This window comes from Callorhinus ursinus, unplaced genomic scaffold (genome assembly GCF_003265705.2).
Source record: "Callorhinus ursinus isolate GAN/ISIS: 27379988/994484 unplaced genomic scaffold, GSC_fseal_2.0 scaffold47, whole genome shotgun sequence".
NCBI lineage: Eukaryota > Metazoa > Chordata > Mammalia > Carnivora > Otariidae > Callorhinus > Callorhinus ursinus.
Genome location: NW_027397109.1, coordinates 8,067,347 through 8,089,155, shown reverse-complemented (window position 1 = coordinate 8,089,155; position 21,809 = coordinate 8,067,347). Strand labels below are relative to the sequence as shown.

The window sequence follows — 21,809 nt, the reverse complement described above, 5'->3', positions numbered from 1 at the left end:
GGTGAGCGCTGTGAATTGTACAAGACTGATGAATCATGGATCTGTACCTCTGAAACAAATAATGCATATATGTTAAGAAAAAAAAAAGAAGAAGATAGCAGGAGAGGAAGAATGAAGGGGAGTAAGTCGGAGGGGGAGACGAACCATGAGAGACAATGGACTCTGAAAAACAAACTGAGGGTTCTAGAGGGGAGGGGGTGGGGGGATGGGTTAGCCTGATGACGGGTATTAAAGAGGGCACGTACTGAATGGAGCACTGGTGTAGTACACAAACAATGAATCATGGAACACTACATCAAAAACTAATGATGTAATGTATGGTGATTAACATAACAATAAAAAATTATTAAAAAAAAAGAAAACCTTAAACCAGCTAGTGGAATTATTAACTGTATCAAAATCACACAGCCGCATATTAAAATTATTCTGAATCCTATTCACCCCTGCGGATTCCTCTGGATCTCCGTTTTCTCTCTTTTTTACAGCTTTATCACGGTATAACTGATATACAAAACCCCGCACATTTTTAATATGTACCATTTGATGAGATTGGACATAAGCATATATCCTTGATCCCAATTTTCTTAATGTCAGCGATAATCCAATGGCTGAATTCCTCAGGAAAACAGAGTCACAGAGAGAGAAATGTGACTTAGTTCCAAATCGCTATCATTAACAGAAACTTATAGAATTAGGGTAATACAACAGGGAAAGCTCATAGGCCAAGACATTCTTGTACCCCCTCACCGGCTTGTGTTGTGAGCCTGTTTACACAGCACTGATCATCCTAGTGGACTTCTAGCTTTTCACCTAACGGATCACAAGCGTTTTTCCTAATTAATGTAAAATGACATATTTAGCATATGTATCATATCTTCCTCGACTCTTATCAATGGACATCATTGTCCCTGTAAGTGTAAGTTTTTACTTATGAAAAATGCAAGTTATCTTTATGCCCATGGTTTTCTTTTCTTTTTTTTTTTTGCATTACTCCCTTAGGGTGGTTCCAGAAGTGTGATCACCACATCTAACAGCATAAACATTTTTTATGGCTCTTTATCAAGATGCTTTGCCAAAGGGGTGGGTTGATTTACAAGCCTCCAGTCAGGGCTGGGTGTAGCACCTTCCCTCCGGCCTTGCCAGCCTTCATGTCCTCATTACTATTTTATTTCAGTAAGTGAAAATACCAGCATGTATCCCCTTCCAGGCACCCCCCCACCAATTCTAGAGCTCATACATGGGTCTGACAAGGTTGCAGGGTACCAGATGAGCACACAAGAAAGAATCACATCCGTACCGCCGTCGGTCACGCGTACTAACGAGTGTGCAGAAACCCAAAGTAAAAACGCCACTTATAGCCGCTCCAAAGAAAACGAAGCTCCTAAGTATACACCTAACAAAACATGTTCAGGATCTGTATTCTGAAGATGACAAAATGCTGATGAAAGAAGTCAAAGAAGATCCAAATCCACGGGGAGACAGACCCTCTGCAGGCTTAATGACATTCCTGCTAAATTCCCAGCTCGAGTGTTTGTGGGCACGGACAAGTGGGTTCTAAAAGGGATATGGAAACACACAGGCCATAGATGGCCTAGAACAATCCTGATGAAGAGGAGCAGAGGGGAGGTGTGGCTTGCTGATGGGAAGGCTTAGCGCCGAGCGACCGGTCGTCAGCGCGGAGGGACTGACACGCAGACGAATGCCACGGAATACAGGGCCCAAAACTACCCCCACGCCATTATGCCCAGCTGACTTTTGTCAAAGGTACACAAGCAACAAACGATCTGGAGCAGTTGGATATGCATAGACCAAAACAATGACAGGGACCTCAACCTCACCCCATCCAGAAATGACCTGGTGGGAGGCATCTTTTCTAAAGTGAAACGTGCTTGGCCTGCTGTCCCCTGAGTGTGTCTGTCCGTTCCTCTCCATATAACCCTGCCCACGTCCAGCCTGCCCCCTCTGCCCGGAGTCGGTGCTGGAAGCAGCCCTGAGCTTCCCAGTCGAGCCCAGCTAACTGCCCGCATCCTGGGCAGTGAGGAAGGCCCCGCCCCCTGCAAGAATTCCTGACTCCCCTGTCCATCTCTACCTGCCCTGGGCTCTGGGAGCCACCAGGCTGCTTGGCCTTGCCGACCACGCTTTCCTCCAGAACGTGCGTTTTTGGGAGTGATGTGGCTGGAATGGGGAAAGGGGGCCCTGTCGGTGCAAAGTCTGGCATGTACTGGGTGGGTGTGGTCACCTGTGGTGGGGGACAGAGACACGCTGTGCCCTGCAGCAGTCTCTGGGAAGGCCACAGGATACCACAGCTTTTGATGGCTGCTAGGAGCCACCAAGTGAAGGACAAAGTCACTTCTAAATCCTAGAACAGCAGAGCCCAGACTCCTACAACCCAGAGGCACGCTCGTAGGATGGCACCTTCTTATTTCTTAGACGTTAACTAGAGTTGGGATTGAGCCCTGGGACTGTAATGGTGGTCCTTTCTGGGACCTTTAGTTATCTCATGAGTTAGCTGACTTCCATCTCTGAATAAGCCCACCCACCTGAGCCCACCCAAGGACCCAGCCCCTGCCCATTTGCTCCCTCTGTGACTAGGGGTTGTCCACTTTCCTGACACCTCAGACGACCTCCCCACCTCTGGCTTCGTACAGTGGCTCCCACCTCACGTCTGAGAGACCTTCCACATTTTTCCTTCAATGTCCACCAGGATACAACTTCCAGCGTCCTTCCCCCGGCCTCTCCCGCCAAAGTCAGTGGGCACAGGGGCCCGGGCCTGGCTCCCTCCTGAGGCAGAAGCCCAGTGGACATGAACCTGACACAGTTTTAGCTCCAGAAAGGGTCCATCCCAGATCGAGTCAAGCGTGTCTTCAAACCCATACCCCTCAAGCGGAGGAGAAAGGGCGCTGGGGGAGAGGGGGCAAGACCCCCCAGAGAAAGCATGAGGCCCCCCAGGTGTACTGACTTACTTGTTACTGCACGCCACTAAGGGAGGAACTCTGGAGAACGTATATGGTACTGAAGAGCAAAGGCTATAGCAAATTCCATCTCCTTAAGAGCAAGCAATGGAGGGAGGGCAGGAGCAGGGAGGAGGAGAGAAGGAAATAGGAGAGGAAAGGGGACATGCTTTGGAAAATATAAACTTATTTCAAATGCTGAAAGGGGTAAGATTACCTTGTGTGCCGAGGCCAGCCATGGCATCTGGATCCCCGGGGCTGGACTCGGTCGCCTGCTGATCCACACTCGTAAGCTATGGCAAGAAACGAGGCATCGGATGGGTCATCTGTAGTTTGGAGGGGACATCACAACAGGCTCCAGAAATCAAGGCTGACATCAGAGCTCATCTTCTAGGAAGACATGTATGTACATTTCTGCTTTTCTCCTCTAAATTTATGGGGTCAGGCTATGAGGATGCCAAAGCCAAAGGATCACTGCCAAGGCCTAAGCCCGTCTCTCTGACCTTCTGAAAGCAGAGTGCCCAGCAATCGCCAAGAGCCCACCAGGGCCAGGCGCCAGCCACCCCGAGCCCGCTCACCTTCCACTTCCGGGGGCACTGCTGGGGACCAACAAAGGCCACACAGACTCCTCCAGAGTCACTGTAGGAGGTAGGACAGCCCCTGGCCTTGCTTCTAACCGCCTCCTCCCAACTGCTCTCTTCCCTGTTTCCACAGCAGGAAGAATAAAGCCACAGGGGACAGTCATGAGGCCTGTAATGCTTTGGGCCCGCACAGCTTGCACACAGGGTGGACGTTTAAGACACAATCTTGGCCTCCGTGAGCTCCCAGACTCCCCCAGAGCTTGCATTTGCTCCTCTTTCCTTTTGCCTTCTGCAGCTGGAAGCAAGAGCTTGCTCCCCAAGGCTGCCCCCCCTGCCTGAGCTCAGGCTCAGGGTTCATGTCCACTCGGGCCATGTGCTCGGTTGAACGTGGGCCCCCTGACTCCGGGTACACTGTCCCGTCCTGGTGCAGGGGGTACACGATTGCATCATGTTTGGAAGTCAGCATGCTCTTGCAGATTTCCTCTTGAAGGGATCATTTCGCCCAGAGAGGCCTTTAGGAACATGGGCGCGGGGGGTAAGACCAGACCTCCTCTGCTGGGCGGGGATGGGGCGCCTCTGCTCTCCTGCCCTGTCCCCGCCTCCCATCCTCTGCTCGCACACTCGGTTCCACCCCGGGTGACCACATCTGCTCCATTGCTCCTTTTAGGGGACAATGGCCCTACATGGGCCATGTGCCTGAATGTCATGAACACCGTACATGTGTGCCTCTGTGCTGACTCAAAAAACGATTTTTGAGTCCTTGTGTTATTTCAGAATTGCTTTGGGGACCTGCATGCAAATAATGAGCTCTGCGGGAGGCCTGGGAAGGTGAGGAGGACCCCTGCGCTTGGTTCGATTCCAGCTCAGGTAATTCCATCCCTGCCTCCCTTGTCTCCCGTCACCTCACTCGGAGAGCTGATAGTCTTTTCCTCTTTCCACCAGGCTGGAGCCGTGGCAGGTGCTGGGCTGTAGCCCTCCCACCAACACACAGCGGGGGAAAGCGTACCCTCGGCGGGGACCTGTGACACAGTCTGGGGGCAAGAACGGCACCTGCGGCGAAGACCCAGAGCCGCCTAACCGTTCCCTTTGACCCCACTTAAGTGTGATACTGCACCTGCTATGTGCCTTCCTCAGCGCACCCGTTCTGCTGCGGAGGGAACCGGGGGAAGGAGGGTCCCATGGCCACCAACGCTCACCTGCTTTTTCACTGAAATCGCTATCTGCCTACAGCAGATGCTGGAAATCTCTGTCGAGAATATTCTGCTAAATCACACAAAAAAGAACAACGCCCTCAAGGTTCATTCCCTTCCAACACTCTTCCTGACCCTTTAAACATTTTTTTTTTAATTTTTAATTTTGCAGGCATGGGTGGCCACTTGGACACTAGAGGCCTGAAGACGAGCTCCTGGTAATAAAGAAATATAAATAAAACAAGAGAAATAAAAGGCACAGTGGGACAAGGTCAGGAGGAAATTGGATTCATTTCGTATTTCGCAGTGGTGGCACTGGCTTCCCTCTGGCTCCTGGTCAAATCTGGGTTTGAGAAGAGACAGCCACCTGGCAGCACATCCATCACATCTCGTAAGCGGGGTAGCAAGGGTTTAATTTGAATTTGGCCTTCTCTGATGGCCAAGGCCACCCTGCCACCCGAAAGCTGGAGAGGGAACAGCTATGAGGTTCGCATGGCATTTCTGATTCCATATAAAGGCAGCGGAGAGGAGAACAGAAGAGGGGAGAAGGCATATATTTGTGGCACAGAATTTAAGTTGAAATTTGAGTTTAGCAATAAAGGCTTGTAACAGCTCTTGCAGGAGAGGGCTGCTGAGAGGTGAGGCTGTGTGTATGGCTTCGCGTGGGACATCCAGAGGCTGCATTTACTTAGTCCCAGACACGCTCTATTGACCAGTTGTTGTAATTTAAAAGTCCGTTGTGGGGGCGCCTGGGTGGCTCAGTTGGTTAAGCGTCTGACTCGATTTCCGCTCAGGTCAGGATCTCAGGGTTGTGAGATGGAGTCCCGCTTTGGACTCCACACTGGGCATGGTGCCTGCTTGAGATTCTCTCTCTCCTTCTCCCTCTCCCACTCCCCTGCTCGCATGCATGCACACGCATGCTCTCTCTCAAAAAAATAAAAATAAAAAAAGTCCAGTTGGCATTGGGCAAATAATTTCCTCGTCTCCCTTTCTCTTAGGAAGCTCTGTGGCTAAGACACCCATGAAAATTCTGCCCTATTTCTGCAGTAAATTTCCCACTCCTGGGTTGGGTCAACCAGCAAGTATCAGATTTATATCAGATTGTCTTTGGGGGTAATTGTCTGCAATCCCAGATAATGTGAATTAAGATCTTAGGCTAATGCCCCAAGGCAATCTTTGAAGCGGCTTTGCTTTTCAGATTTTTAAATGTAAAGGTGATTTCATTTGAAACTATAAATTCTAACCTTGAGGACTTACGGTTGGCTGCACCTCTGCCATGTCCCCTGCCTTTCTCACAATTTCTAGTCTCCTACCTCAGGCTTCCCGCCAGACAGCCACCAAATTAAAATTCCCGAGGTACCACTGGATCATATCAACTCCGAATGCCAAACTCTTCAAAGGCACTGCTGTAGTCCGACATCCAAGGTCATAAAATCTGTACCCAAATTATTCCCGTGAACTTCCTTCATTACCTTCAGCTCCCCAACCAGGCTCCACGCTGTCCCACCACCGTGTCTTTGCCCAGGCTGTCCCTTGATGAACTTCTCCGTTGTTCACACGCCCACTCCCACTCAAACTGTCAAGGTTGGCTCTTCCCCTGGAGCCCTGGAGAAGTTTCTTTGAGTCTGTCCTGTTACCACACCAGACTGTTAGTTCTGCGAGGAGGGGACTCTGTTCAGCTCATGGTTCCGTATCCCACAGAACACGGCACAGTCTTCTGTGGTCCCTGGAACGTAAGCCTGTCATCCCCACAGGAAGATCAAACTGGCAAATTCCCAGGAACGTTCTTGCTATAGAAAGGAATGCACCCCTTTCCATCCTGCCCTCCAGTTATGGTCTTGAGCCATGGGAAATAGAAGGACATGGCAAACGAAGTCTCCAATCTGGGAGAGTGAATGGGTCAAAAGTCAGTGTGCTCGGTCAAGGGGTGCTTTTTCTTCCTGCATTAAAAATCTCCCCCAGATGAACGGCCTCCTGCCCCTGGGCCCGCACAATGCAAACTCTGCTTTCCCATCAGTCTGTCTGCCTCTCTTTATCCTGGCAAGTCCTGATAGGCAATTTACATGCCTTTTGTCCACAAGGGGAAGTAATTAACCTCCCCCTCCCCCTGGGAGAAAGGATGGTACTGTAAAGGGGGGCAGCTCCTTGCCATCTGCAGGTGGGAGGGCTGCCCTGGCCAGGGGGGGTGGGGAGGCAGCTGGCCAGTGCAGCCTTCCCTCTGTGGATGGGAATGGGTTTCATTGACTTCCAGACTCCCAGATGTGTCTGTGGGATTGAAAAGCGCTGCCAGACCACCTGGTCAAAGAGAATGGGCCCAGCAAGGCGCCAGGCTTCCCCTCCAGGGGAGAATGGAGGAGGCCTCTTAATCACTAGCTCGTCCCCCTCCCAGTGGGGCCCGCCCAGAGAAAGGCCAGGAGGACCCACACTTCTTCCACAGATCATTTTTGCGGAGGCCCTTGTAAGCTGGCCATTTTCTGAGCCAACACAATATGAGACGGGCTTTCTCAGCACATTTCAGGTGGGCTGGGCTAAGCTATGATGGTCAGTAGGTTAGGGGTGTTAAGGATATTTTCAAATTATGAGGGGTTTCTCGGGTTGTAACCCCATCGTAAGTTGAGGAAGATCTGTATTCCATGCTCCAGAAGAAAAGAGTTAAACCAGCGATAAAACACTCATCAGTATCCTTCTGGTGTGCAAGTGTGGGGTGGTGCATTCGATGTCACACCCAAATCCAGAGGCCCCTGTCCAGCATCCAGGGTCCTTGATAGGCTGGAGGGGGGCATTCCCCATTCCCATCATCAGGACTGCTGTTGGGAGGTTCTCACCATCAGGATTGAGAAGCAAAGGGCTCTGAGAAGTCCTGTGGCTCTCCACAGGGTGGTGGACCCAGAATCACACATCCTCCCAGGGCATTCTCCCTTCTGGAAATGGGGGTGATGGCTCACCAAGGGAGGACAGAGAGGCAGGCCAGAGTTGGTCCCCAGCAAGGAGCTGAATTTCTGTGATGGCAATTAGCAGCAGGTGGAGGAGGGGTGACAGCAGAACTCTTTTCTTTTCCCCAAGGTAGCCGTGGAGAATCACACTCCTCTGGGCTTGCTGGGGTCTCCAGGACCATGTACTGCCCTGCCTCGTGCCCCTGCTGGTTACAGGGCAGAAATGACCATCTGAGCCTGAGTCAGCATCCCCCTCCTGCCTCCTATGGACTTCCGTTCCTGACCCTGGCTCAGCTGCTCCCCAGCCCGGGGGAGCTCCTTGGTAACTCTCACGCCCCAGGCCCACAGTCCTTCTAACTACCTCCTATCTTCTCTCCTCTTGGGCAAGCGTCTCAGGAGAGTGATCTACTCCAGTGCCCAGTCTGTCCCTCGACCAGCAGCCCAGCAACAGCGGGAGCTGGGGCTTAGGTAGGGATGCAAATTCTCGGCAGGCTCCCCCTCCCCAACTACTGACGCAGAAACTCTGGGGGAGGCGGGGGCTCAGCCACCTGTATCTGATCAACAAGCCCGGGATGCCCACCGGAGTCTAAAAACTACTCACTCACACCCCTCATGTCCCATCCCCTCCTCTGGCCCCTACCGGCACCTACCCCACTGCCCCCTTGTAGCCGCTCCTGCCAAGGTCACCAGCAGTCTCTGGATGATGAGCCAGGAGGACCAGGGTCAGCTCCTCACAGCCTCTGGGCAGTGCTGGACCTATCTCTTCCCTCCCGAACCACTGTGTCTGTGAGCCCAGGACCCCTAGGAGCCCCTTTGTGCTCTGCTCTGCAGCCTGTCCGGTTCCTCTAGCACCCCGAAGTATTGCCTCCTACTCCTTCTCGGTTCCCTGGAATTTGGTGACCACCTCTGCGGCTAACCCGATCTCTCCAAGGACCCAAGCTATGGAAGCTGCGTGTTCTGATGACCCCGGATTCCAATGAGCCACCCCGAGCAGGTCACCCTCTACCCATGTCATATTCCTTACAGACTCATCCTGAGCGGCTTTCTGTTTGAGGATATGCATGCTGTGCTGTCCCTTCTTCGGAGCCTTGCCACTGCCACCCACTCAGCCTGAGCCCTCAGCTCACAGAGGCTCCTTGGACACCCCCAAATATGGACTGGATGTCCCTGCCCAGTACCCTCCAGCAGGGCACAGGGCTCCCCTCAGAGTACTTATGACTCCCTTCACAGTTTCCATTGATAATATTGATTTGAGTGATTTTTATCATAAAAAGGAAAAGAAATCACTTCAGAAAGGCAGAATTCTCCACTCAGCTTTTTACAAAATTCAAGAGTAATTCAATTATTATAAGTTTAGAAATAAGATTTCAGTCACGCTTTGCCTCTCCACTAATGAATCCGGCCCCCATGCCAACCCCAGGGAGCTCCCACATGTCTGCTTCTACTGTGGACAGAAAAAAGGCCAAGGGTCCTTGGCCGAGTCCGTCTGCTGTCTGCAGCCTGATGAGCTGGTCCAGGACGTTTCAGGGCAAGAGTAGGCGAAGAAGGAAGGCCCAGAGGCTCAGGTGGCCAACACCAGGGTGGGCTGGGGCGGGCCTGAGCAGTCCCGCCCAGGTGACCCTCAAGGAGAATCCTTCTTGTAAAAAACGTGTGGCCGACGTCCCACTAGGCACAGAGGTAGGCATCTCTTGCCTTTTCTTCCTGCCCCACAACCGTCCGGCCTGCAGAATGTGACCTCCCTTGTGGATGGGATTGTCTCCCGAGGCTTGTGGAAGCTGAGTCTGAACAGCCATTGTGGAAAACCATTTCTCCACCCACAGAGGTCCCTTAGGGCCAGGAGCTCCTCGGTGGGTGGCCGGGAAAAGGACGGGCACTGCCTCCTGGCCTTCTCACCACGTGGACCCGAGATCTCAAAGGGGCAGCGAGGACATCAGAAGGTCTGGGCCAGGTCTGAGGCCTGCACCCCTTCCTAGCAGGTGACTTGGGAAGCCTGTCCGAAGGTTCCATGCTGCTGAGAAGCCCAAAGGGATGTGGGTCCAGATGGGCTCGGGAGAGCACAGCAGTGCCCTTCGGATGCTCCTGGTTCTGGTTTTGCATACTTTCCTCTGCCCAGGGCTCAGGGCCCAGAACTGGATGCAGCCCCCATTCCTGGCAGGAATTCTCAGCTCCCCTGCACGTGCCCCTTCTCTGCTTGACTGCTGTGCTCCCCACATGCGCCCCCAGCGCTGCGGCCTCACCGCAGCCTGTCCTGCACTTGGGTGCTGCGTGAACTTCTGAGTATTCACACCTCTCTGCCCTGGCTTGTGGCCTTTGATATTCAGGAGTGACAACTGTGATGTCGACAGTGAAGATGACAATACCATAAAAAGGGCAAGTGACATTTGCTGAATCAGAACCTACTCTGTGTCAAGTGCTGTGCTGGGTCCATTCCACACATCCCATTCCATCCTGTGTGCTTGGTACTATTATGATCCCCATTTTACAGATGAGGAAACCGAGAATTCACCAATGTATCCCCAGTGCCTGCCCACTGTGGGTCAGGCACCCCAAAGCTGTGGGAGTGCCTGGCTCATCTGGCTCAGAGGAAGCCTGCTACACCTACCTGGTGGCTCAGGCACTTCCCTGGCCTACAGCTGCCCAGCCTCATGCAGGACCAGGGATCCAGGACTGCTCTCTCACCTCCCCAGGAGACAATGACAGAGGCATGTTGCTGAAGCAGGCCAGAGTCCCCTGGGTACTCGGTTCACAGCCTGAGCTCTATCCCTGGGGGTCTCTGCTCATGGCTTTGAACCTGTACCTGCTCCTTCTGCACTGTGTCCCCAGACACACCAGCCAGCAGTCAGCTCAGGTGCATCTGAGAGAAGCCAAGGGGGAGAAGCACAAACATTGGGATTGGCATCCTTGGGCCTGGGGTGGGATCTCTGCAGGGTCTACTCTCTGAGCCTGCTGCCTCCTCTCCACAAGGCCACAGAGAGAAATACAAATGCAAGGAGTGTGCGTTAGTACAGGGAACAGGCTTGTCTGGGGCCCGGGTCTCACCTGGCTGGTGGTGTTCGGGCCCACCACGGCCTCGTAGGGTGGGGGGAGCTCGGCAGGGTAGAGCAGGCCGGGACTGTTGATGGCAACATCATACAAAGTGCTGAATGGAGAGGGAGCAAAGTCCAAGTGGAGGCCCCTGAAAAGGCAGAACCATTGCATTGTCACTCCTGGGGTGGGGGAGGGGAGCCTGAACTGCTGACCTTTCTCTTAAAGGAATGTCACTTGTCAGAGTTTCCCCTGGTCAAATACTCATTGTGTTTGTGAAATCAAAGGCTCATTCACTAGGCAGTTTTACCTTTTTCTGTTTTTTGTTTTTTTCTGGAGAGATGTTGACATTTTCACTAAACTCTACGGCCCTGTCCATTAAAATTAAAATAATCATAGAGCCGATTAAATCTTTAATTAATTTTACAGGTCACGTTAATGACCATAACTCAGTGGCAGTTTTGCGTTTCATGAGAACATAATGGAGCCACTCTTGTGGTTTGCTTTTGTTGTTGCATGGCAGCAATACCAAGAGAAATGGTCTTTCTCTAAGCCAATGTTCTATCTTTCTTCACTGTTCACGCTCTGCTCTCTAATCAAACATGCTCTCATATGTTCGCTCTCCTCCGTTCAGCTGCCCCACTGAAAATGAGTGTGGCCGTTGCAAGTTCCATCTCCCCGACTGCTCCTATCTTCCTGGTGTCCATGCCAGTCACTGCCACCATCACCAGAACGACCCACCTGTGGGCCTCGGCTGTGGGCGTGCAGGTGTACTCTGGTGGGTAATAGGGTGGAGGTGGGAGTGGGGGGATGAACTCATCGAAATCCAGGGTCTGGTGGAGCACGGTGCCATGGGGGGTCACGCAGGCTGGGCTCGTGGAATGCGCCCTTTGTGGAAGGAACTGGAAAACAGAGAGATTCAGAGTTATTTGGGACATCTTGTGTGGCTTGTGTCTAATTAAGCTAATTACACATAAGCTTTAATGATCCGTTTGGAACTTAGGTAATTTAAACTGTCGGACTGTGACAGCAAAACACACACTTCAAGATGATGGCTCCATGAGGAATGCCTTGCCCCCAAAGCTTCTCCGTTAGGCTTTGTTTCTCACACTGCTACGCAGAATGCCTCCATTCTAAGGAGAAATAAAGTCTGGGAAGTCTTTAATTCTATCCCCACACCTAAATCGTTCTCTTCAGATTATACTATTCAAAGCCTGTGGGTCAAAAGGGTGCCTGACGTCCATGATTTAAGATTGCACTTCCGGAAGTATGTTCGTGAGAAAACACCAGACCCTCAAGATGTTCCTCTCTACCCCTTCCCAAATTCCTACAGAGAAATAAATTTGGGAAATGTTAACTATTTTACTCTCTTCTTGGAGCCCTGTAATGCATGTTTGTGTGTTAAAGTTCCTGAGAAGGTCTGCAACCCCCCCCCAAAAAATCTGTTTAATCCGTTAATGGAACATTTCTCATATATTTCATTATAGGTCCCTTTGGACACATAGTATCTATGATATTTCTCAGTCCTAGGAAATTCATAAACTTTGTAAAACACTGCTCTGAGGGAAAAGAATCATGAGCTCCAGAACATTCTGTGGGGCAACCTTAAAACCGAGATGCTGCCTGAGCAAACTGAGGTAAAATCGTTTAAACAAAAAGAACCCTGCCTCTACCTAGCTTTCCATTTCTGCCCATAGGTAACACTGGCCAATAACTTCCCATCCTCTGTTCACTGCTCCCCAGAGGTTACCTGTGGCATGGAGATGTCTGAGCCATTGCTCCAGTTCCCATCAACACCTCACTGTGAGTGCCTGCAGGTGCAAGAAGACTGTGCTACTCTCTGGGACACCCCACCGCATGAAAGGTCAGACAATCAACTATATACAGCCAAGCAAGGACAGTTCCACTAGTAAACAAGCTCTCCGAGCACTATGTGGGGACCTGGAGTCTACAAAGGGTTAATGAAGATGACATTTGAATGGGTCTAAAGATTGGTAGGTAGGCTTGCAAGAAGGTGCTCCAGGCTCAAGAAGAACAGGTGAGCTAGTAAAAGATGTGTTTAAGAAAAGCCAATTTATATAATACTCTAGAAGTTAATTCTTAATTCTGGAGGCACTGGGGAGCTAGTGAGGGTGCTAGAGGTGGGAAGCAGTGCTATTAAAGATGTGTGGTAGGAAGTACCTTCTGGCAGCTGTGCTGAGGGTAGTCTGGACTTGATCAGAGGCTGGGATGGTAGGACATTTTTGCATGAGTAAGGGTGAGGTCACAATTCTGAATATGGTCAAATGCCATGAAATCAGCATGCTCTAGACTCACAGAGAAAGAATAGTGACCATGTCTACACATGTAACACATCAGACTGAAATTGTCTCATGTGGGTTTTCTTAACACACAGAGCACGTTCCTTGCCTTTCCAGTAGGTCTGAGCCATGGCTTTGTTTAATTGTCTGAAATAGAGGTGAGTCAGTGGCTATGAGCAGGTCGAACATGTGTCTGTCGTCCCCTGCCTTGGAAAGCTGTCAACCCCGATGCGTATTGCACAAAGCTGAGCAGTTGGGACAAGGCCAAATGTCCTTGAGGTCTAATAGGGACATATTTTGAATGAGTCTCTATCGGAAATTAGAAAAATCAATAACACACTCAAGCATGAAATGCAAAAGTCAAAATGCTTTCCTAGCAAAGATACAATCCCTCCAGGAACGGGAACAACAAGTATTTTCAACGAGAGAAGTGAGGCACTCCAGATGATCCTATTAGCAGGTTTAAATGCAGAGATGCTGCCATACACCAGAGGTTTTTAAAAGGCTAAACGACAACTTTAACCACTTCTGCTCTAAAGCCAGATCACCTTTCCAGTGGTGTGTTGGCTCCATCTTTAGGGAAGCAGGTCAGACACAGCTTGTTGCAAACTGAGCTAAATTTTTACCTAGGTTCCTCAGCCTTCCCAGGCAGAAGCCTGCAAGTGACACTTGACATACACCCTCCTCCCCCAATGAGGTGGGGTCTGTCTCCAAGCCCAAGGTCACCTGCTTGGGACTATGCTCTGAGATGCTAGGGCTGGAAGTCTGCAAACCCCGTTTCCCAGACTCCCTTGTTGGTTGGCTTCCTATTGAGCTCTGCCAACAGGGGGCGCTAAAGGGAGTCTGGAAGAAGAGAGCTACCATTCTGCTCCGTCCCCACTCCTACCCTTGCATTCCACCCTAAGGGGTGGAAGCTGCCTCCATGGTTGCTTATCTCTGTGTCTGTTATCTCTTCCCAGATCCCCACTTCCCTTTCACCTGGCAACCTCCCAGTCATCCTTCAGGACCGGCAGGAATGCCTCTTGGCCAGCCCACACCCCGCCACACTGCCTGCTCTCACGTCTGCAAATTAGTGGCCAGGCGCAAAGCCTGAGCCTGCATTGGGGTGTGGTGGGTAGAAAACCGGTTCTGAATTGTCACTTCTTCCCCGGGTGGTCCTCCTTGCTCTGGGCCAGTTTAGTTATGACCGTAATTCATGATGAACTATGAATGCAGGCAGGAAAACTTGCTTGTTCTACGAGAACCAAGTTGAATGCTTTGGAAAGACCTGACAAGGGAGAGCAGTTGAGCAGAAAGTTCTGCCAAGCCGGGTCCTGGCAAGGCAGCTGTAAGGGAGTGGAGATGAGTCATAAAACATCCAGGGGAGCTCTGCATTCTGCTTGCTTTGCATGTCTCACTTCAATTTAAAGGAACTGAATCTGGAAATTACAGATGGTGCAATTTTCAATGCAGTTTACACAAAAAAATACAACTCGGTACACTAATACGTAGACCCCCCAATCACACAGAAGGTCTTGGCCCCAAATCAAAACTCTGGTGGACAAATGTTCATTTGCATATTAAAGTCACAATGCTTGCAGCATATATGTTTCACTATTAGGACTGTCTGTTGTAACTAGCTTTTTAAGATTAATCGGGGGGGCTGCCTGGGTGGGTCAGTCAGTTAAGCATCCATTTTCGATTTTGGCTCAGGTAAAGATCTCAAGGTTGTGAGATCCAGCCCTGTGTCAGGCTCCACGCTCAATGCAGGTCTGCTTGAAATTTTAAAAATAAATAAATAAAATCTAAAAAAAAGAAAAAAGAAAAAAAATCACCACTCTTCAGTCCTAGTCTGATAGATAAGTAGCACCTACCACCCAGAGATATTTCTGGTAAACAGGTCCCTGTGGGTCCAAGGAGAGACCAGCCTCTGTGAGGCGCTGGTGGGAACTGGGGTGAGCTGGAGAGGTGAAGATACTGGTGATTGACACTTGAGTGATTCTGGGAATTCCAGGGTGGCGGGTGTTACAACCTTGTCCCTGACCGTGGCACCCCTTGCTAGCTCCATGGGTGAGCCCACCGTTAGCACGTCTGTGAAAGGCTCGGCGCTCCGTCTGCACTTTCTGGAGGTGTTCTACTTTACAGGGCACACGACTGGTGTTGAGAACATAAATGACAATAATAAAAGATGAAGTTCACAAGCAAGTGCCTAATGGAGACACATGTAATAGCAGATGATGTCCCTTAGGCTAAAGTGGCTGGCAATAAAGTTCATGGGAAGGAAAAGAGCTGAATGGAGAAATGGGGAAGATGAGATTATGCTCAAGAAACAAAACTAAAAATGTGAGATCTGAGATACTTTGGAGGTAAAAGCTTTCTCCGCTAAACTGTATCAATAAACTGAATTTTATCATCAGTTGCCTTTTGCCACTATTTCCAAAACATATTAGAGTACTCTAGCTGTATAAATTCTGATGCTAGGCATAAAGCTTTGCATCTCATGTATACATGCATTCATGATATGAGTTCCAAAAATGGTTAATTATCCCCAGATGCCGATCCACAGAGGAAGGAAGGAATTATGGGTCCCCTCCATGCCAGGCTAAGGCCCTTGCTGTGAGTCAGTCCACGGTCTGGGGTGCCCCGTGGTCTTTGGTGCATAAATGACACCAAGAGAATTATCTTGCTTCCCGTTTCTGTGTTTTTGGAGCAGAGGGGGAACTTAAAGGTACTTGTGAAACGATGTGTGTGCAGACACCTCCTAGATTTTTAAAAATTTGTATCCCAATCCCTTATGATTGCCTCACCCACACCGAAATTGAGAGCAATATATCTAGGCACCCTCTTTCACTGAATCCTTCCAAAGCACTCACTTTTTTTTTATAACAGAAACAAAGATCTTTTTTGCACTCATATTTCATTGGCTTCTGTAATAGTACAATATGCACTTACAAGCCAAATACCCCTGGCCTAGACTGTTCGGGGGACAGCTACAACTGTCCCTTAGGCAGCTTGTGACCCAACTGCTGGGAGCAGAGATGTCATGTGGGTGAACCAGAGGCGGCTGTGCTGTGGGGAGGAGGCAGGGCATCTTACGGGCAGGATGGAGGACCGTGGCTCTCCGGCCAGTGGGTTCAGCACAGCGGACTAAGAGAGCCATAACTGTATGTGCAGGGAGCTTATTGTAGTGCCGTTTGCACGGGCCTAACGAAACCAAAATCAAAACCAAGAAACAACCCAAGCATCCACACGAGACATGGCTAATGGACGTTATATCCACAGTATGCATCAGTGTAGACATGAGACATTTCTGTGTATATTGACCTAGAGGGATGTCCATGATCGTTTCAGGTTATAAAATCAAGTTGCAGAATGATATGAATGGTGTGATCCCATTTGGTTAAAAGGAAGACATAACACGGGGCGCCTGGGTGGTTCAGTTGCTTTCAGCTCAGGTCAGGATCCCAGGGTCCTGGGACTGAGTCCCACATCGGGCTCCCTGCTCAGCAGGAAGTCTGCTTCTCCCTCTCCCTCTGCTCATGCGCGCGCTCTCTCTCAGATAAATAAATAAAATCTTTAAAACCAGAAAAGGAAGACCTAGCAGAAGGAAGAAGAGAGGGAAGAATGAAGAGAAGGAAGGAAGGAAGGAGGAACAGGGAAAATAGACTATCTGTATGTGTTAATATAAACACTAAGAAATCAAGAAAGAAATGGAAGGATTCATTGCAAAGTTTCCTCAGGAGAATGAGGAGGGAGAAGGTAGCTTATTAACTTTGTCTTTAAATATCTCTGTATTTTACCTGTTTCAGTGATGACATATTACTTCTTTAACTCAACAGTCTAATGAAATGAAGTAAGAAAATTAAAGTCAATTACACCTGAAGAAAGCTGGGAAAAAAGGAGACTTTTCTTAAAAATTAAAAAGAGCTTCTGAGGCATGCTCATGAATAAGCTGATTCCAGGTTCCATCCCTCAGGGTGAACCATGAGCCCCTGGTTCTTCTCCTTTTCCAGGGTGCAGCCTGTGTGGCCAGTCTCACCTAGCCTCTCACCCATGTGGTAAAAGCCAACCTCCTCCACGTGGGCCACCAGGGTTTTTCAAAGCCCACGCACATGCATTATCTGATTCTTCTCTCAGCGGCCCCGTGAGGATGGCAGAGCATGAACTGTCTTGCAGAGAGCAGAGGAAACTGGGACAAATAGGCAGCGATGTGCCCAAGGCCACACAGGGGTCCCACAAGGCGCCATGGTCATACGCCCCCATTTCCTTTTTGGCTCCCAAGATTCTGCATGTCGGCAGCACAGCAAGGGACTTATAAGGAGAGTAGAACCTTGTCTGGTCCCATAGCCCAGTTCACAAAGGGAAAAGGACTCGCCAGCAGGAATTTAACCGATTTCTACTTCCACGCCAGGGGTTAGAAGCAAACTTACCCACAAGTACCCAGCGATGGAAAAACCATGGGTTCTGATGGCGGCTATTGTCACTGTGACCACACCTTACCCCCCTGTGGTGTTTTGCAGTTGACAGAGGACATTAAGGGCCACGGCATGCTTGGTCATGGCTGCAGGACCTTCCCGATCACAAACTAATATTCCCCCTGCATTGAAGAGTCGAATAGGTCACACTTCTTGAACGTTCACCCGCTATGCCACTCGGTCCATTTCAGAGGTGAGGAAACCGGGACTCAGGCAGGTTCGGTGACACATCCAGAGTCACTTTCTTCAGTCGCAGAAGAGGTGGGACTCGGATGCAGACGCGGCCGATGCCAGGCCCAGGATGGCAGGCCCGCGCGTGTGCCACACGGCGGAAGGACAGTGTGAGCCTGCGTTCATGTGGTCATGACCATACACACCATCACAGCTACCCTGTGCTATATCTGGGTTTAGCTGGTAATTTTCATTCTAATGCTTCACACCAGGGAGTGCAAACTTTTATATTTATAGCCCCTTGGTTCTGTTAGTTTGGTCAAATTTGTACGATATTTACAGATCAATAGTAAAATCTGCAGAGGTGAGTAGAACCCCACGGTACTTAACCTTTCCTTTCTACAACACACCGGAGAAAATCACCAACATGAGGCCTCGGTGAGTGAGGCCAAAAGTTCATCGCTGCTGAATAACTGCTTAATTAAATCCCTTTCAGAAAACTGCCACCTCTCTGAAAGGTCAGCCCCGGCTGTGACAGCTGTGTAGATATACACTGGGACAAAGAGGCGGATGTTGCATATGATTAGAACCAATGAATTTTTAACATCTTGGTAATGATGCTCTCTGGCCCTGTAACTTGATGAACTGATGTATTGCCATGGGGTGGATGAGAAAGAGCAAATAAAACAGCCTACTACAAGAATAGCTTGCTTTTTCTTTCATGAGATGCATAAAACATGGAGGGGGAGGCAGGGCAGGTCTGGAAGAAGCAAAAAGAGAGACAGAGACAGAGGCAGAGACAGACACATATGGAGAAGCAAAAAGAGACAGACAGACAGACACACACACACACACACACACACACAGATGATTCCTACCCTTAGCATTGGAGAACCATATCTTCCCATCAGTTTCTCTTTATCTTACTGACTTTAGTGGTAACGTACTGAACAGTGGGCTGTGTTTCATTCATGTTGAATAATGAAGAGCCTTCATTATCTATTAAGCATGTACTTATAAACATGTATTAATAAGTGTGTGACCCTTGCTCCTATTCTCATATCTCTCCCTTGGGAGCGGCAGTTCTTCAACTGTAAGACTCTGGCCTGGGTGCAGGGCAGGGGGAGGGGTGATCAAATCATGGCCAGCCAGTGACTCTGCCAGTAGATTATGAGCTCAGGGTTAATTAGCAAATCTAAAAAGCACAGATGAGCAGGTTTTCAATTTGAAAAGGACTCATTTTCTACAACATCTTCCTTTATTAAAAGAGAATTCTGAAGCTGGAGGAAGGCACCTTGCCCTGGAGGTCCTGGGCCCAGAGGATGTCTAGGGCTATAGGACTGTCACTAAAATTACTCAAGAGGGGCATGAGGGTGGCAGGACTCTGTTAACACTCAGCTCTAACAAATCCCTGAAATAAATACATTAATGACACCAAATGTACAGGGCAGCATGAGGGACTGCCAAGCACCATGGACTCTCAGGTCTATCATCCTTGGGGCTTCTGGTTTGAAGCTAGAAGAGTCCACTCTCCGTTGGTTTCAAAGTGGCTGGAGGAGAAAGGGGTCAGGCTCACCATTCTGAATGTGCTTGGGAAGGCAGGGGCCCACTTACCATCTGCAGGACATCGGAAGAGACCATCTGCATGCAGCACATGGCTGTGGCCAGTGCACACACAATGGTGGAGAGGACGTTGAGGGCACACACACTGAAGAGGAGATCCTGTGAGAGAAAAATGCAGCAGAATGTCAGTCTCACCTCGACAACCCAGATGGCAGATCCTTAGCATTTCCCTCAAGGTCCAGAACGAGTGTGACCAATTGCCTTCCACTTGATGAAGGTTTTCTTTTGTAGTTTTTTGTTCGTTTGTTTTAATAACCAAAACTGGCGTTTAATAGAGACACATTTGTTTATTCTTCTACAGTGCTGATCAAATTATTCTTAGACACTGAATGGTGTATTTCACACTTTTGATCACTATTAGGCACTCACTAAGAAAATCTTGAAATCACTGACATTTAAGTAGGTGGGCATTCCTTATCAATTATAAAACGTAACTGAAAATTTTGAAGACTTTAGTAAAATGCCAAGTTTTTAAATTAAACTTTTTACCTTGAGGTAATGGTAGATTCACAAGCAGGTGTAAGAAATAATACAGAGAAGTCCTGCAGACCCTTTGCTCAGTTTCCTCCCTCTTGCAAAACTATAGTGAAATATCATGACCAGGAATGACAGCGATGCACTCAAGATATAGAACATTTCCATCACCACAAGGATCCCCATCCCACGTTGACCTTTCAGAGACACACATACCTCTCTCCCCGCTGCTCCAGCTCAATCTCCCATTCCCAATCCCTATCAACCATTAGCCTGGTCTCCCTTTTAATAATTTTGTCCTTTCAAGAAAGGTATACAAGTGGTGTCATATAGCATCTAATCTTTCAAAATTGGCTTTTTTCACTTAGCGTGATTCCTTCAAGATTCACCCACACTGTTGCATGTGTCAGCAGATGATTCCTTTTTATTGTTGAGCAGTGTTCCATGGTGAATGTACCACAGTTTGCTTAATCAGGCACCAGATGAGAAATATCGGGGTGGTTTTCAGTTTTGGGCTATTACAAATAAAGCTGCCATTAATGTCTGTGTTTGTGTATGGGTCTTTGTGCGAACATAAGTTTTATTTCCCTGGGAAGAATAGCCAAGAGTACAATTGCTGGGTCATATGGTAATTGAATGTTTAGTTTTATAAGAAACTGCCACATTGTTTTTCAGAGTGGCTGAACCATTTTATGTTCCTACCAGAAATGTATGAATGATCCAGTTTCCCTGCTTCCTTGTCCACATTTGGTATCACTATTTTTATTTTAGCCATTCTGATAGGTGTGTAATGATATACCAATATGGTTTTAATTTGCATTTCTTTGATGGCTAGTGCTGCTGAACATCTATTTGTGTGCTCATTTGATCTGTATATCCTCTTTGGTGAAGTGTCTGTTTGTATCTTTTGCCCATTTTCCAATATAATCGTTTGCTTTTTTATTGAATTTTGAGAGTCCTTTATGCATTTTAGATCCTAGTCTTTTGTCAGATGTGTGATTTGCAAATATTTTTCCCCAGTCCATAGCTTCTCTTTTCATCCTCTTCACATAAGTTTTCACAGAACAAAAGTTTCATGTTCATAAGGTCCAGCTTACCAATTTTTGCTTTTATGGATCATGCTTTGGTGTCAGGATTTTCTCTTACATTTTTTTCTAAAGTTTTTATAGTTTTATATTTTACATTTAAGTGTGTGATTCATTTTGAGGTAATTTTTGAATAAAGTGAGGGTTAGGTTGAGGTTTATTTTTGTGTTTCTAATTTCAATCTTGACATGTTCATTGCTAGATATAGAAATGTGGTTTATATTTGCATATTTATCTGGTATCTTATGACCTTGGGATTTATGTAGACGATGAGGCCATATGCAAATGTTTTATTTCTTCTTTTCCAATTTGTATGCCTTTATTTCTTTTTCTTGCCTTATAGCACTAGCTAGAATTTCAAGTATTATGAATAAGACTAAGATGAATAAGATGGTGAGAGCAGATATCTTTGGCTTGTGCTCTGTCTCAGAGGGTACACTTCGTGGAGTTTTAACTGTCCACGTACAATTCATTCCTCTTTAGGAAACTCACTCTCAAATCCATAAATAGAAAAAAATAACCATGATCTACAAAAATGACCAAAGACTTAGTATACAGGAATATCTTGGAGATATTGGAGGTTGAGTTCCAGATCATTGCAATAAAACAAATATTGCAGTAAAGTGAATCAAATGCATTTTTTTGGTTTCCCAGTTCATAGAGAAGTTACGTTTGCACTATACTATATTTCATTAAGTATGCAATAGCATTATATCTAAAAAATGTACATACCTTAATTTTAAAATGCTGTATTGCTAAAAAGCGCTAAACATCATCTGTAACGATTTTGTAATCATTTTATTGGTGGAGGGTTTTGCCTCCCTGTTGATGTCTGCTGACTAATTAGGGTGATGGTTGCTGAAAGTTGGGGTGGCTGAGGCAATTTCTTAAAATAAGACAACTAAGTATGCTGCATTGATTGATTCTTCCTTTCGTGAAAGATTTCTCTATAGCATGTGATGCTGTTTGACAGCATTTTACCCACAGAACTTCTTTCAAAATTGGAGTCAATCAATCCTCTCA

The 21,809-nt window shown here is 48.3% G+C and overlaps 1 protein-coding gene across 4 annotated transcripts in view; it reads right to left on the bottom strand.

Annotated features, from left to right (window-relative positions):
- Positions 1–21,809, bottom strand: part of ENTREP2 (endosomal transmembrane epsin interactor 2) — a 459,294-nt gene that overhangs the window by 6,640 nt on the left and 430,845 nt on the right. For all 4 annotated transcript variants that reach the window (XM_025893132.2, XM_073882519.1, XM_073882521.1 and 1 more), the window contains 4 exons: positions 19,219–19,326; positions 11,421–11,581; positions 10,695–10,830; positions 3,169–3,244 (listed from right to left, as the gene is read on the bottom strand). In XM_025893132.2, the coding sequence (XP_025748917.1) occupies positions 3,169–3,244; positions 10,695–10,830; positions 11,421–11,581; positions 19,219–19,326 (481 nt within the window). The remainder of the gene's footprint in view (positions 1–3,168; positions 3,245–10,694; positions 10,831–11,420; positions 11,582–19,218; positions 19,327–21,809) is intronic.